Below are 13,454 nucleotides of genomic sequence, written 5' to 3' on the forward strand. Positions count from 1 at the left end.
TGGGCACAATTCTACTCTCATACACTGCGTAACTCAAGAGTAACTCCAGTATAGTCAGAGGTAAACTGGAATAAAAGTGGTGTGAGAGGAGAACTGAGTCTTCTGTCTCCAGGGGGCAAAACTTTATAAGAGGAGAGGAAGAGTGGCTCAGCAGTATGGGGACTAGCCTGGGACTCAGGACATGTGTGATAAATTCCTTGCTGTCCTATGGACTTCTTGTGTGACCTTGGGCAAGTCACTTAGTTGCTCTGTGCCTCAGTTTCCCCATATGTAAACTGGGGATACCAGCACTGCCCTGCCCCCTATCGGTGTTGTGAGGATAAAAACATTAAAGATTGTGGCGTGCTCTGTTACTGTGGTAACAATCGATGGCTAGAGTCTCCGGCTATTGGACAGTGGTAGCATGAGACAGGCGTGCTGGGAAGAGGCTGATCTTTGTTACTGTGCTCTGACATGGGGCAGAGGTCTGTGGCTGCCGAGCCAGTGGCTGCTGTTCAGATGGGCAGGGGAGAGAGATGGTGTCAAAGGGCCATGGAAGCGAAAATGCATGCAGACAGACCCAGGAGAGGGAGCTTCTCCCAGGCAGCAGGGAGCTGGACTGCCCCCACCAGCGAACATAAATAGAAAAGCAAAAATTAAAAATTGTCCCCAGCCATAAAAATGGCAGGGCAGCGAAGAGCGCAGGAGTTTCCTCCCTCCCGTGTAAGTTTCACCACAGCTACATACTCTGAAGCTTCTGCAGTCCGGCTTCCTGAGCTCTGTTGTGCTGGTTGATGGGTGCTCTAGAAATTGATGTGGCTCAGCAGAATCCCCAATTACTTTGGGATCACAGTTCTCAGACCGACAGGCCCAGCTCAGCAAGGTGGCGAGCACCCTCTGCTCCTCGGCATCTCCAGGGGAGGAATCACCTGCTGGAAAAGCCAAAGCCGAATCGAAGCGTACAAAGAAGATGTTAATGGTGGACAAAAGGAGGTCACAGACTGCAGTGTGTCAGTTCCATCAGCCAGGCCCTGGCATATGGGGATCCGTGTCCCCCATTCTGAAGGCAGCTCTGTCCTGTTGTCTATTCTGCAATCAAGGAGCTTGCTCTGATTGACGTCCATCCCAACCTGTAATCAGGGTAACATGAGCTGTGGACTCACCAGGGAAAAATTGATCATAACAAATTTGTGTGTGCAGGCAAGGGCATTCCCCCCCCCCCATGCACACACACCAGAAGGACAAATCGATCTGTCGATCTAATCTAGACAAGGCCAAAGACAGCAGGGAGCGGGGAATGCAGCTGCGTCTAGGAGCTGCACCGTTCCGTGTGTGTCTCTGTTCAGTCTTTGATCCTCCCGAATTGAATAGCCACTGGGGAAGGAGTCTATTGAGAAAGCGCTCTCAGCACAGTCAGGGCTGTGCAGCATGGAGAGAGTCACGCTCCGAGTCCAAACCAGACACGTAACGCGCCGGATGTAGGGCCCAACTGGAAGCGGTGCGGGCGTCCGCTGGAGGAATCCTTGTGGACAGGCGCCGCAGAAGGACTGTGTTTTAAGGGAGGGTCTGGATGGAAGAGGATGGTGTTCCAAGCGGAGGGGAGGGGCATCGAAAGAGGCCGAGGGAATCGCCACCTCCCACCCATTGGATCCCAACTCCAGCATGTATTTTGCCGTCTCGCTCTCCGTGGGTGGCTTGTTGACTGTATTAGTTCTATATTGATTTACGCCAGCTGGGCCCATTCCTCTGCTAGATCTATTAGCTTTCTGGCTGGCTCCTCACTCTGGTTTCAGGCCTGTGTCCAAGCCAGTCACTCTGTTTTTTGAGTCCTCGAGACTCCCGTTCTCCGCCCACAAGTTACACCAATATTTTATGTGCCATTAAACAGCTGCTGATGCTCCGGCCTTTGATCCCTTGGCCAGCTGTTTATCCCAAGGCATCCCCAGCCACTTTCCAAGCCTGGGATGTCAGATCCTACCCTTGGATGCTTCAACTGGCATCTAGGGGCTTGAAATCAAGAAACGCACCCAAACCGGACACCCTAGCCTACATTTCCAAAAGCGACGGGTGACTTTTGGAAGCCCAGCACGAGGCACCCCAGTGGGACCTGAGGGTCCGAAAGTGCTGAACATCCGTCCTCGGAGGGTCAGGCCCTTTTGCAGGCATTCCCCACTGGGCACCCGAAATCACTTTTGGGAACTGTGGGCCCTCCTCCCCAGAGCCAAACATGCCTCCAGTTTCCTTGGGGTGTTTGAAATCCAGATCCCAGTTCTACAGCTCACCTTTCTGGTGCCTGCCCAGGTCTCCGAGCCGGTGTGAGGGGCCAAGTGTGGGCTCTGGATGCCTGCTTGGGAAAAGGGCCCCCATGTCCCCTGCCCGCTTAGAGGTGGAAGGCCAGTGAGTTGGCGAGGGAGCCGGGAATGCCTCAGAAAAGCTGCCGACAGGAGTCTCCAGGCCCACTGGGGGAAGAGGGCATGTGGCGTGGTGGGTTCGGGAGCAGAGGGATGACCGAAGATGGTGGCACCACCTGTCAGGGCCGAGCTGGCGGCCCAGAAGGGCAGAGGAGTTGCTGAGAAGCTGCTGCAGGGCTGTGGGAGGGTGACGCAGCAGGGGGTGATCACGGACTGTGAGAGCAGCATGTCACGAGCTGAGATCTAAACAGAGCCTGGCCTGCCCTGTGAAGACCCAACCTGGCAAAGTCCCAGCCTCCTCCTCTCACCCAGGACATCCCTGGTGCTCCACTGTTGTGAGCCCTTCGGCCCTTCCGTGGTGCTATCCACCCTTTCACATAGACGTGTTCCTTTAGCCTGCTTATGCTGGGACTTATTGGAGTTGGGGGCCAGGGTCAAGTGGGGTGGGGGTGAATCTCTCTGCTTCAGATGGGATTCGTTACCTTGCCAACCCCTCCCAGCCCGGGGGACCTATCCTGGGGGCTCACCCAGAGCCTTCCAGTGAGCAATTACAAACATTCTTCTGCTTTGGTACGTTCTAATGGCTGGGGAGAAACTTTTTTTTTTGAAGGATCTGCTGGGATGGCCTGGTAGGGGAATGAAGCCCACCAGAAACAGGGAGATTCCCTCCCCCAGCTACTATGGGACCTTGGCTTCTGAGGTCATGAAGTCCCATTGTTATATCGACAATAGCTCTTTAGCAGCGTCCTTAGTGAGCCTTTAACAAGTCACTCTTGCTCTCGCATACGGCCGTGGGACTAAGACCCTGCCCGGGCATCAATTATGGCCTGTAACAACATGCTTGTCCCCTGAGCGGGGTGAAAGGCAGTTCCATGCTGTAGCCTACCTAGGATCTCAGCTGTATTCCCTAGCCAGGCTAAAGCCTTGGCCATGTCCAGTGACAGACCACAGCTAAGGGACAGACCACAGTGGTGGCAGATGACGGAACAAGGAGTAATGGTCTCTAAGTTGCAGTGCGGGAGGTTTAGGTTGGATATTAGGAAACACTATTTCACTAGGAGGGTGGTGAAGCACTGGAAGGGATTACCTAGAGAGGTGGTGGAATCTCCTTCCTTAGAGGTTTTTAAGGCCTGGCTTGACAAAGCCCTGGCTGGGATGATTTAGCTGGGGATGGGTCCTGCTTTGAGCAGGGGTTGGACTAGATACCTCCTGAGGTCCCTTCCAACCCTGATGTTCTCTGATTCTATGTTTCTAAGAGCCCATCGGCACTACAATTGGAGCCAGGTTGCAACAGGTCCTCTGCCTCAGCTGCTACTGTGGCATGGAGCGGCCCTTTGACTTCTTCAGCACTACCCATGGAGTGGCGCCATCAGCCATATGCCAGTGAGAACACGAAGTCCTGTCAGGATGTGTTGTGTGGGGGGGAGGGTCTGCTGCTAACCTAGAGAAAAGTTTCTTCTACTGTGCTTTGCCTGAAAAGTTTCCTCTCCCCCTCGTAGGTCCTTGTGCTAGCCAGGCTCTGAGAATGCCCTGGGAGAGGCTGCAGTGTCTGTGTTCTCCAGCGCATAGACACTGTGCCCCATGTTGTTGAGCTTGGGCATGGGAACTCCCCGTTTGGCCTCAGACAGCCCGTCAAACTCCCGTCGTACCCCCTGAAAGGACACTGGGAGCCCCCGCAGAAAGATGCTTTGTCCGTCTCTGTCCCCTTCCATCCAAAGCACTCTAGATTCACCACCCCTCAGAGGCGGGAAGAGATTAGCAGCCTCATTTGACAGGGGAAACCGAGGCACAGAGCAGTGATGTGACTTGCCCAGGGTTACCCAGCAGGTCAGTGGCAGAGCTGGGAATAGAATCCCAGGCCTGGGTACTGATCATTAGACCACACTCCCTCTCAGGAATCCTAAAGGAAGGATTCAGTGGCTGGGACTTGAGAACAGGGCGGTGTCCACACACATGCTGCAGTCGCACTGAGGCATGCTCACAAACCCAACTATCTGTCTCCATGCAGAATCTGGCTGGGAAGCCAGAAATAACTCCCCAGTGTGGCCCGTACAGTTGTTCCTGGGGATGAAGCCATGCCAGGGGATAGTATCAGTTACCGGGTTGGCTGAGGGCAGGAGAAAAGAAAATGCAGACCCACATGGAGGCCAGGAAGCAGAGCCACTTCCAGGAGCTCCAGATGTGCTGGGAACCCCTTCTCGGCTGCACTCCTCCTTGCAGAGGGAACCGAAAGTGCAAGGCGCCCTCCCTTGCTCTCCTTCAGCCTTGAGCCACAGCTCCCGTCGTGCTGTCAGAGCATGACCTCCAGCAGAGGCTCCAGGCCTCTGAAAACGGCATTTCCTCTCTTCCTTTGGCAGGCGATCGCTTGGCAGACCCTCCTCTAAAGGGAGTTAATTTCCTGCCGCGCCGCGTCATCAGGGCTGGATTGAGTCAGTGCTGCCCATTCAGGCATTGTGAGTCCCACACAGCACCTCCACGCTGCAGAGCAGCCCGGGCGCAGCAAGTGGCAGCCGCCTCGCCAGCCCACGACGGCCGGCTCCGGTTCTGCTGCTTCCTCCACTTCTGCATCGCCACGAGCTCTGAAACTCCCCAAGGCTGGAGTGGAGACGCTTCCCCTCCCTCCGGCTTTGTCTCCGCGGTCCTGTAGCGAAACAGTGCAGCCCCTCGGGGGTTCCTGGTGCGAGGCCCCTGCCTCTGGACACAGGCTAAGAAGTGCCGGGAGGCAGAGAAGAGAGGCAGAGCGGGGAGTCGGCATTCCCACCCCATGGAGGCTGGGCTGTTCCTAGCAGCGCTGCTGCTCTCTTGCACACCGATACGCACAAGTGAGTGACTCCTCCTTGCCTGCGCACTGGGCGGGCGGCTCTGGGTGCGGGGCGGTTGGCTGATGGGGTTGGTTTAATTCTGTATTCTCCTGCTGTGCCTTAGCCCCATCCTTCTCGCAGCTGGATCTTTACACTAGACCTGAATCCAGCTGAGCCAAGTGCTCCATTTTTCATGCTGCACTTTCACATGCGCTGGTGGGCTAGACCCCAGGCCGTGTGCCACCCTGTCCCCAGCAAACACAGCCAGAGTCCTGCTCTTTCACCGGGAACTTGCACTCCACAAGCGTCTCCATTGCCCCTCGCAGGCACTGTGAAAAGCCGATGGTGAGAGCAAAACCCAGCTTTGCTTTCCCTTTTCCCCGCAACCCAGGGACCCCACATCGCTGGCTGACTCTTACCTAGCTCTCCGGTTAGCTGCATCTCAGCCAGTCACTCCCTTGGTCAGCCCGGGAAAGCTCACCCAGCACCTCCTTTGCTATCCCTAGGCCTGGGCTTTCCGCACTGCGCTCCCTGTGGCCGAGTGGAGAGTGACTTATTTGTGAACTATCCCGGCGGGCGGGTGCTTGCACACAGGGCCCGAGACTGCAGCCTGAGGTCTATAGCCTGCTGCTGTTAGAGCCAGATCCTGCAAAGTGCTGAGTGCTTCCGGTAGTGCCCTCAGCGCCATTGGCTTTAGTGGGAGCCAAGGGCAATCTGCAGCTCAGAACCGGACTCCCTGGGCCTCATCCAAAACTCACTGAAATCAATGAGAGCCCGTCTCTCGACGTCCATGGAAATTGGATCGGGGCCATAGTTAGCAAGTACGAAAGCAAATTACAGAAAAAATCGCTAAAGGAGGGAAGGAAAACCTGTCCCCTGGGCCTGGGACGGGGGGTGGTTTGCGGCTTCCCAGTGACCCACCAGATAAATCTCAGTTCTAGGACACAGTATGGGACCAGACAAACACTGTGCAAGGCCAGCTGAATGGCTGTTAGGAGATTCCTGGGCTATGCAAGGCAACAAACCACTGTGCTGCTTAGGGCCCCTCTCCCATTCCAGTGTTGGGCTGGGGGTGATTGACATAAGCGTTTAGTGCTGGGAGACGCAGGGGGCCGGATCCTCAGCTGGCTTGAATCAGCGCATGCCCCAGTGGGATGGCTTGGGAGGGAGGCTGATCCGGCCTGTTGTGTTTGGTGTAAAACATCTTTTGATTACTCAGTCAAATCAAACTCCTGCGGCTGCAGCCAGAATGCTGAGAGCTGGAGTTTTGCAGAGGAAATCGCTTGAAGCGTTGCTGGGAATAGGAAAGAGAAAACTCGAAACAAATGTTAGAAAAGTGCAAACCCCAGCTTGTTTGTCTCGCTTGGGATTGTAAAGGTCCCAGGCAGCGCAGGGAGGGGAGAGGGAAAAGGGGAAATGAAAATAACGTACGAGCCTTTGAAAACTGAGACTGTAAAGAAATTGGGAATTTGGCCAAATTCCGTGGATCGGGATAAATCCTCTCTCTAAAGTAACCTCCTCTGGAGAAGTGAGATGCTTGGGAAATCCCCCAGCTGCGTTTATTCACCCTCATAAAATCTTGCAAGTGTCGAGGCCAAAGAGTAAAGCAACAGTAGGAGAGGAAAGAACAATTCAGGATGAGCAAGGATTTGAAAGGGACAAATGTTGTGAGTTAATGAACAGAAATATACACCAAAGAAACTAAACGAGCTACAGGGAGAGAGCACAAGTTGTTAGCTCCCTTGGAGAATGAGACTGGAAGAGCAGATAGCAGAGATGGAGCTGTGGCTTTGCTGAAGGGTCGGACTACCTGGATATCTAGCAAGGCGCAGGGTAGCTTTGTAGTAGGGACAGGCTGTGAAAATCATCATTGATTCCACGCTGGTTTATAACACTCTGTGATCTCGTGCATACAGCCAGGCCAGCACTGTGCTATACCCCAGTCCCACAACATGGCAGGCTTGGCCGTGGAGATCGGTTCTAAACCAAAATCAGGTTTCCAGGGGGATCGTGGGTGTGGAGATAATATGGTCATGACATTCCAGGGTGCAATTCAGACCAGTGAGGGGCTGTGTCACCCCTACCTGCAACCTGGGGTGCCTCACAGTACTTTGCTGCTGTAGTTCCCAAGCTGGGCTCCTGACGTCCTGAGTATCTGTGTAGATCCACAGCCCTGGTCCAGCAGCTGTGACCCCAGCAGCCTGTCAGCGGCACATCAGCCACACTCTGGCTTCTAGCAGCCTTGAGTACTGCCTGTGGGGTGACCCCAACACACGCCCAGTCCCGAATCGTCTCCCCAAGGCGTGTGTTCTTCACTGTCTAGGCCCCTCCCGCACAGTCCAGATGTATTCGGTCCCTTGCCCCCCTAAGGAGATCAGCACACGGCAGCTTGCTGCCTTCAGAGGAGTTACCCATGCAGGTCACAACACTGGATTAGGTTTGATTAGCGAGTCAGACAAGTTTGCTGAAGTACAAGGAGCTAGGTGTTAAGTGAGTGCAAGTATAAGGCATTAAAGTCAGAAACACTTACAAGAGAAATAAAGATCAAAAAGCTTCCTAGTACTAAACGTAACAAACTAGAACGTGGTTCAAGGTGAAATTCTTGCGACAGCTTTCCAGTAGCATTGTTGACCGAACTCTCAGGTCAGGATCTGCTCCCAAAGCCCAACGTCTCTTGTCTTAGAGAGAGGTGGGCAGGGAGGGAGACCCGGAGGTGTTTTGCCTCTTGCTTTTGTTGTCCTGTCACCCTTTGAAAAGCATTTTCCTGAGCGTGCCCCCTAGTTAAGGTTCTTTCTAGCTGGGAGCAAGGAGACAGGGCCTCTGGTGGAGGAAAGAGGTGTTATGCTGTTTCTTTTCTGAAATGCAGATTTTCTCTGTGGTCTTTCTCCCCTCTCTCACTGTCTGAAGGGACTCTGTTTACAGCTTATATGTAAACTGAGGTAAACACACACCCCTTTGTTTAAGCCGGGCCTGCTTGACCAGTTCCACCTAGTCAGGGCTGTGCAGGTTTGAACATGTGTCTTCAACATCACACAGGGGGATGTCAGAACTTTACACATAAGGTTGCTATGTATGAGGTTGATATTATTGACCAGTGGCTTACTAGTTTTCGAATGATACCTCCCAAGGCATATTTTGTACAAGACTATTCCAGTGGTGTGTAGGGTGTGAATACAGGCTTGCGTGGGCTAACAGTGCGTACAGATGGTTTTTAAATGTGTATGCCCCAGGGCCCTGGCCCACAGAACCAGAGGGACTGGCAGGCATGGAAGCATTTTCAGGGGGATCTTCTGCAGTTTGGTCAGCTCAGGAGAGATCACCACTGGGCGAACTGCAGGATTCCCACTCAGCAGGAGCTAGGGATGAGGGTGGAATTTCCCTGACTCAGCTTAACCCACTCTTGCATTCAGAAATCATGCATCAAGACCCAACAAGCATCAGAATGGCTTAAAAATCACAAGCTATTAGAAAATGTGTAAATGTCTTGAGCAGGGGGATTTGCTTTTTGTTTCTGAGCTTTCGGGCTGCATTTGAGTCACATTTTCAAGCTTTTCTGTGGAACCAACCTTTTAAAAAATTACAGCTGGGATTTTCACCTAATCACATGACTCCAGAAGCTGGAGCTTTAAGAAGCCCAACCAAATATCCCAGGACTTGTGATAAAACCATAAGCTTTGGCTGCACTGTAATGAGTGGGGCTGGGAGAGCAGTGTGGAATCTCAGGACCCGGGGCGCACACTCATCTGCAGAACAGCAATCATGGAAGTGTGGTGACAGGGCAGCTCCTAGAAAATGGGAGAAGCTGCGCCTGTGATCATGAGTCACTAAGGGAAGGTGCGTCCCGAGAGCTTGTGTGATCCCTGCAGGTGGGGAAGGACTGTGCTAATCATGGCACTGAGCTCAACAGTGCGAGGGGATCTAGTTAAAGTGACTTCTCATGGAGAACTCCCATGTGGCTGGATAATCTGGTTCAAATGGGACTGGACTGTGGCTAGACAGCCTCATTGGGCCAAGTCTATCCCTGGTGGAACCCTACGCCTTCTCTGGGTTTACACCTGGGGGAAATTTGGCTCAGTATGTCTTCAGTAAAACCCTAGAGGGTCCTCGTCCTCTTTGGTGGCACCCTGAGGATCGTCCCTTTCACGCTACCATTGATGTTCCACGTGGCAGCTGCTGTCCTCCCTGTGGGCCTCCTTTGGGCCTGTGCTGAATGACAGGTGGGGATGGGCATGCTGGCTCAGTGGCTGCTCTTGGATTAGCCGCAGGCCAGTGTGTGTTTCTCGTTGCTCCTGGAAAGCATGAGGAGTCTGACACCAACCCCTCTGAGTGACAGAATCACCCGGGGATGAGAAGCTCTTTCGCTGTATGCAGGTAGAGGTGAGCTGGGCATTGCTACGCGTGGCACTGCCCAGCCACAGCCCAGGAAGGAGACCAGCTGAGCATTCCCTGCTTATGGTGGGCGGGGGGATCACACAGGATGATCCAATGTCCTCTCCTGCCCTTATCATCTACAAACCGGGTAGGAGCTGCCAGGCGCCGTGTGACAGGTGATGCCATCCTGTGCAATGTCTTTGGGGCCTGTATTATATTAAGTTTGTGTATCACTGTGAGCTAAGGATTTTACTGAACTCCCATGAGGAGGGCTCCCCCAGCTTTTCCAGGAACCACAAACCGTGGGAGATGATGACGGCAAATCACGCAGGTTATAACATCTCCAGAGAGCAGAGACTGATTCCAGACACCATCCCACAAAGCAAGGCCATTTGGATAAAGAGCTGGGTTCGCACAGGCTCAGGTCTTCTTTCTGATCCAGCAAACGGACCGGACCTTCTGTCCAAGGGCCCCAGCCCTTGCAGAAGAGTGGGAAAGACTTTGGCTTGTTAGGTCCCCCTAAGGCTGCAGGTGACCTCAGGTCAACTGTTAGCACATGTATAGGAACTTTGGTTTTTTTGCACGTTTTCTCTGTACTGCTTTTACCTTAAGAATAAAGGTGCTGGGCTGGCTCAGAAAGAGCTGAGTGGTAACTTGTAACAGCAGGCAAGGTGCTGGTCAGAACCTCGGACAGAAAGCAAACTGCAGGCACTCGTCTTTCGGCAGCCTGGCTTGCTGGGGATGTCACAGTGCAAGGCCCGGAGCTGTGCCCAAGAGAGGTGACAGCTGGGAGCCAGAAACCTTAAGTGGGTGCCCTCGAGGGACCGTGGCGGGGGATACAGGCTCAGTTACCTGAACCAGTGACATTAAGTAGAGCTGCAAAATGAAAATCTGTCTCCCCCCGTGATTCCCTGTCCCTCACTCTGGTTTTCACTTCCAAAGTAGAAAAAACACGTGAAAAGCCCTAGTTATGGAAAATCTCAAAAGCTGCCCAAACAAGTGGGGGAAAAGCTACGCTCCCCAGCTGCCATCTAGCCGTCTCTGTAGCCCCTTGTGCTGCACTCCTGCCGTCTGGCCCGAGCTCAGCAGTGTTGGACTGAGTGAGTGCTTAGCGGAGAGACCGGTCAGAGCTCCCCTGTGGGTGTCGGTGGTGCAGTAGGTGTCACTCTTCCCTTGGCCAGCACCACAATTGTGGCCTAGGACAGTGCTACTCAAAGTGGTGGTCCGTGGACCGGTGCCGGTCCGCGAGCCATCAGCTGCCGGTCTGCGCGCACATTGGAAAAAAAAATTGCAGGTCCCCCACATCAGATAGCTTGAGAAGCACTAGGAGACAGCACTCAGCTACCTGTAGCCCCTGACAACCCTTGCTGATCCCAGATTGAATTTCAGGGTGGGTTTTAATGTTCTGTCTTCCTAACAGTCCATCTGCGTTTTCCATTGAAAAGGGCATTTTTCGCTTTGTGTCCTAAACTGCAGTCGAGCGCTGGTATCTGCTGTGACGCAGCTGCCATGTCCCACCCCAGAAGGGGCTGTGTTTCAGGGACTGTTGGAGTGAGCCGTGTATCGTTTGTTTGTGAGCTGGTAAAGTGCTATGGGGTGAAAGGCGCTATGTGAATGGATGATCGGGATCCAAAGCCTGAGGCCCTTCACCCTGGCCACGCCAGTCAGCTGCCTCCCCTTTCAGCCAGACCTCCCTTCCCTAAACCCCACCCCTGCCTTCACCCGTCCTATGTGCGCATCACACCCACCACTGTTCGCACACTCTGCTCTGAATTGGCATCCCATTGTGTTGCTGGCCATTTACTGGCATTGTTTTCCAGCTCAGAGAAAGGATCTGAATCATATGATTGTGTCCCGGTGTGCTGAGCTCACCCAGCTATTACTGTATCCATCATCACCAGTGACATCAAAAAGCGAGCTGGGTAACGTTTGTGCTGCTTTTAGTGGGACTGGAGGTTTGTCCTCAGGGTCCTCATATGCCTGGGTTTACCTGGCTCTGCCTGGCATGGCAGCTGGGGCAGATTACACTGCCCTCATGTCATCCTGCAGACTGTGTAGAAGAGGTCAGGGAAAGGCTCTGCTGTACTTAACAGTGACAACACAGGACCAGGAGCCTGGACAGCATGAGCCACAGTGAATCACCAGAATCCCGTTCATGGCAATGGGACAAAGGCTTGGCAGCAGATCCTGCCTCACTTCCCTCACACGCGGGGCCAGGAGAGAGGTGTCTATGAGACGGTGATCATCCATGTTGTAGTTCTGAACTAGTGCTGGATTTCCAGCGGCAAAAATCTGCATTGTCTCCCTTAAATCCCAGGCCCATAAAGAGGCTCCATGACCCCGAGGCACCTCGGCGATCTCCCAGTTATTGTGTAGAGGGTGGAACAGACAAGCAGAAATGATGTAGAAAGGCTCAAAAAGAAAAGGGGTTATTCCCTTTGCTTAGTCCCGGAAACAGGCTGGTTCCTGGGAAATCAATTTCCCCTCACCTAGGAGGAATAGGTTTCAGAGTAACAGCCGTGTTAGTCTGTATTCGCAAAAAGAAAAGGAGTACTTGTGGCACCTTAGAGACTAACCAATTTATTTGAGCATGAGCTTTCTGATCTGATGAAGTGAGCTGTAGCTCACGAAAGCTCATGCTCAAATAAATTGGTTAGTCTCTAAGGTGCCACAAGTACTCCTTTTCTTTCTAGGGGGAATAGTTTCTCTAGCCACGATGGGAGAGGAAAATGGTCCGAGACAGCTCTCACCTACTCCATTGACCTGTGGATTTCCATCACTGCAGCATGCAGTGGCTGTGGTTAGTTAACCTAGTAAAATACCTTCCTGGGTTGATGAGTGAGCACACAGCCTAAGCTGCAGATTTCATGGGGGTCCGTCCTGGAGCTGACTAGCCCAGCTTGCTGCTGAATATCTGCTCCTTGAAGCTTTCAGATGTCACATCCCCAGTGGAATTTCCTACTGGCAGAGGTGGCAGGTTGGTCTGTGTGGTCCATTGGTCACCGCAAAGAGCCCTGGATTCTCATTCTAAACCCATAGAGCCACTGCATGACCTCGAACAAGTTCACGTCACCTCCTCAGCCAGTCCAGGAAGATGGAGCGGTAACAAATCAGCTCTGAAAAGCAGAAGGACCCAAGCGACTCTGGCTAACTAAATCATGGGGAGTGAAGGGTGCTAAGTGCTGACACAGTCAGTGTAAAAACACTTTAAATGAATGTCTTCTCTGAGTTACTAACAGCCCCATCAGTTATTAAAGCTAAGAGTTCTGAATCCCGTTGGCTTTTCACCAGTCATTCAGTCGCTGTGTTTTTCTCAGCCTGTAAATGAGAATCGATTACAGCAGCTGTTAGTGTCACTGCAGAATTGACAAACCTGTATATCCTCCCAGGATCAAGTCTCCTGGCCTTAGGTTTAGCCTTACAAAATCCCCCTGTTGTGCTGAACAAGTGAGGACAGTGGCCAAGGCATAGAAGGGAAAGCGCCCGATTTGGAAACAAGTAAATAATAAATGCAAATGGACTCCCAGTGATCCCACTGAGCAAACTGCTAAAGTTCCCAACCCTTAAAAGGCCAGAAATAGCAACAACTCCAGAATCTTCCCCAGTGTCTGGTGTATCAGCCCAGCGCAGGTGTGATTCGCACTAGGTCTGAGTGAGTGGGGCCAGGGCTCTGTGTGCGTATTCAGTCTTTAAATGATTTAGTGCTGCTGAAAGCCCTAGAGGCTGATGCTCTGGGCTCATCCCCAGGAAAGGTCCTGCCATGGCAGTAGCAAAGAAGCCTTCTCCCCCATCTCCGCCCCCTGTCAGGCACTGCCCTGTAATGGTGAGCTGATGCCCTCTCTGCTGAGACAGCCAACAAGGGGCTGGTTAGAACCAAAAGGGGTGTTGGGTT

The 13,454-nt window shown here is 53.0% G+C and overlaps 1 protein-coding gene across 2 annotated transcripts in view; it reads left to right on the forward strand.

The window, feature by feature from the left end:
- Positions 1-4,825: 4,825 nt before the first annotated feature.
- ENG (endoglin) overlaps positions 4,826-13,454 on the forward strand; it is a 54,815-nt gene continuing 46,186 nt past the window's right edge. For both annotated transcript variants that reach the window (XM_073314756.2, XM_073314757.2), the window contains exon 1: positions 4,826-5,212. In XM_073314756.2, coding sequence (XP_073170857.2) covers positions 5,155-5,212 — 58 coding nt within the window. In that variant the 5' untranslated portion in view covers positions 4,826-5,154. The remainder of the gene's footprint in view (positions 5,213-13,454) is intronic.

The sequence above is a fragment of the Lepidochelys kempii genome, chromosome 16, assembly GCF_965140285.1.
Source record: "Lepidochelys kempii isolate rLepKem1 chromosome 16, rLepKem1.hap1, whole genome shotgun sequence".
NCBI classification, from domain to species: domain Eukaryota; kingdom Metazoa; phylum Chordata; order Testudines; family Cheloniidae; genus Lepidochelys; species Lepidochelys kempii.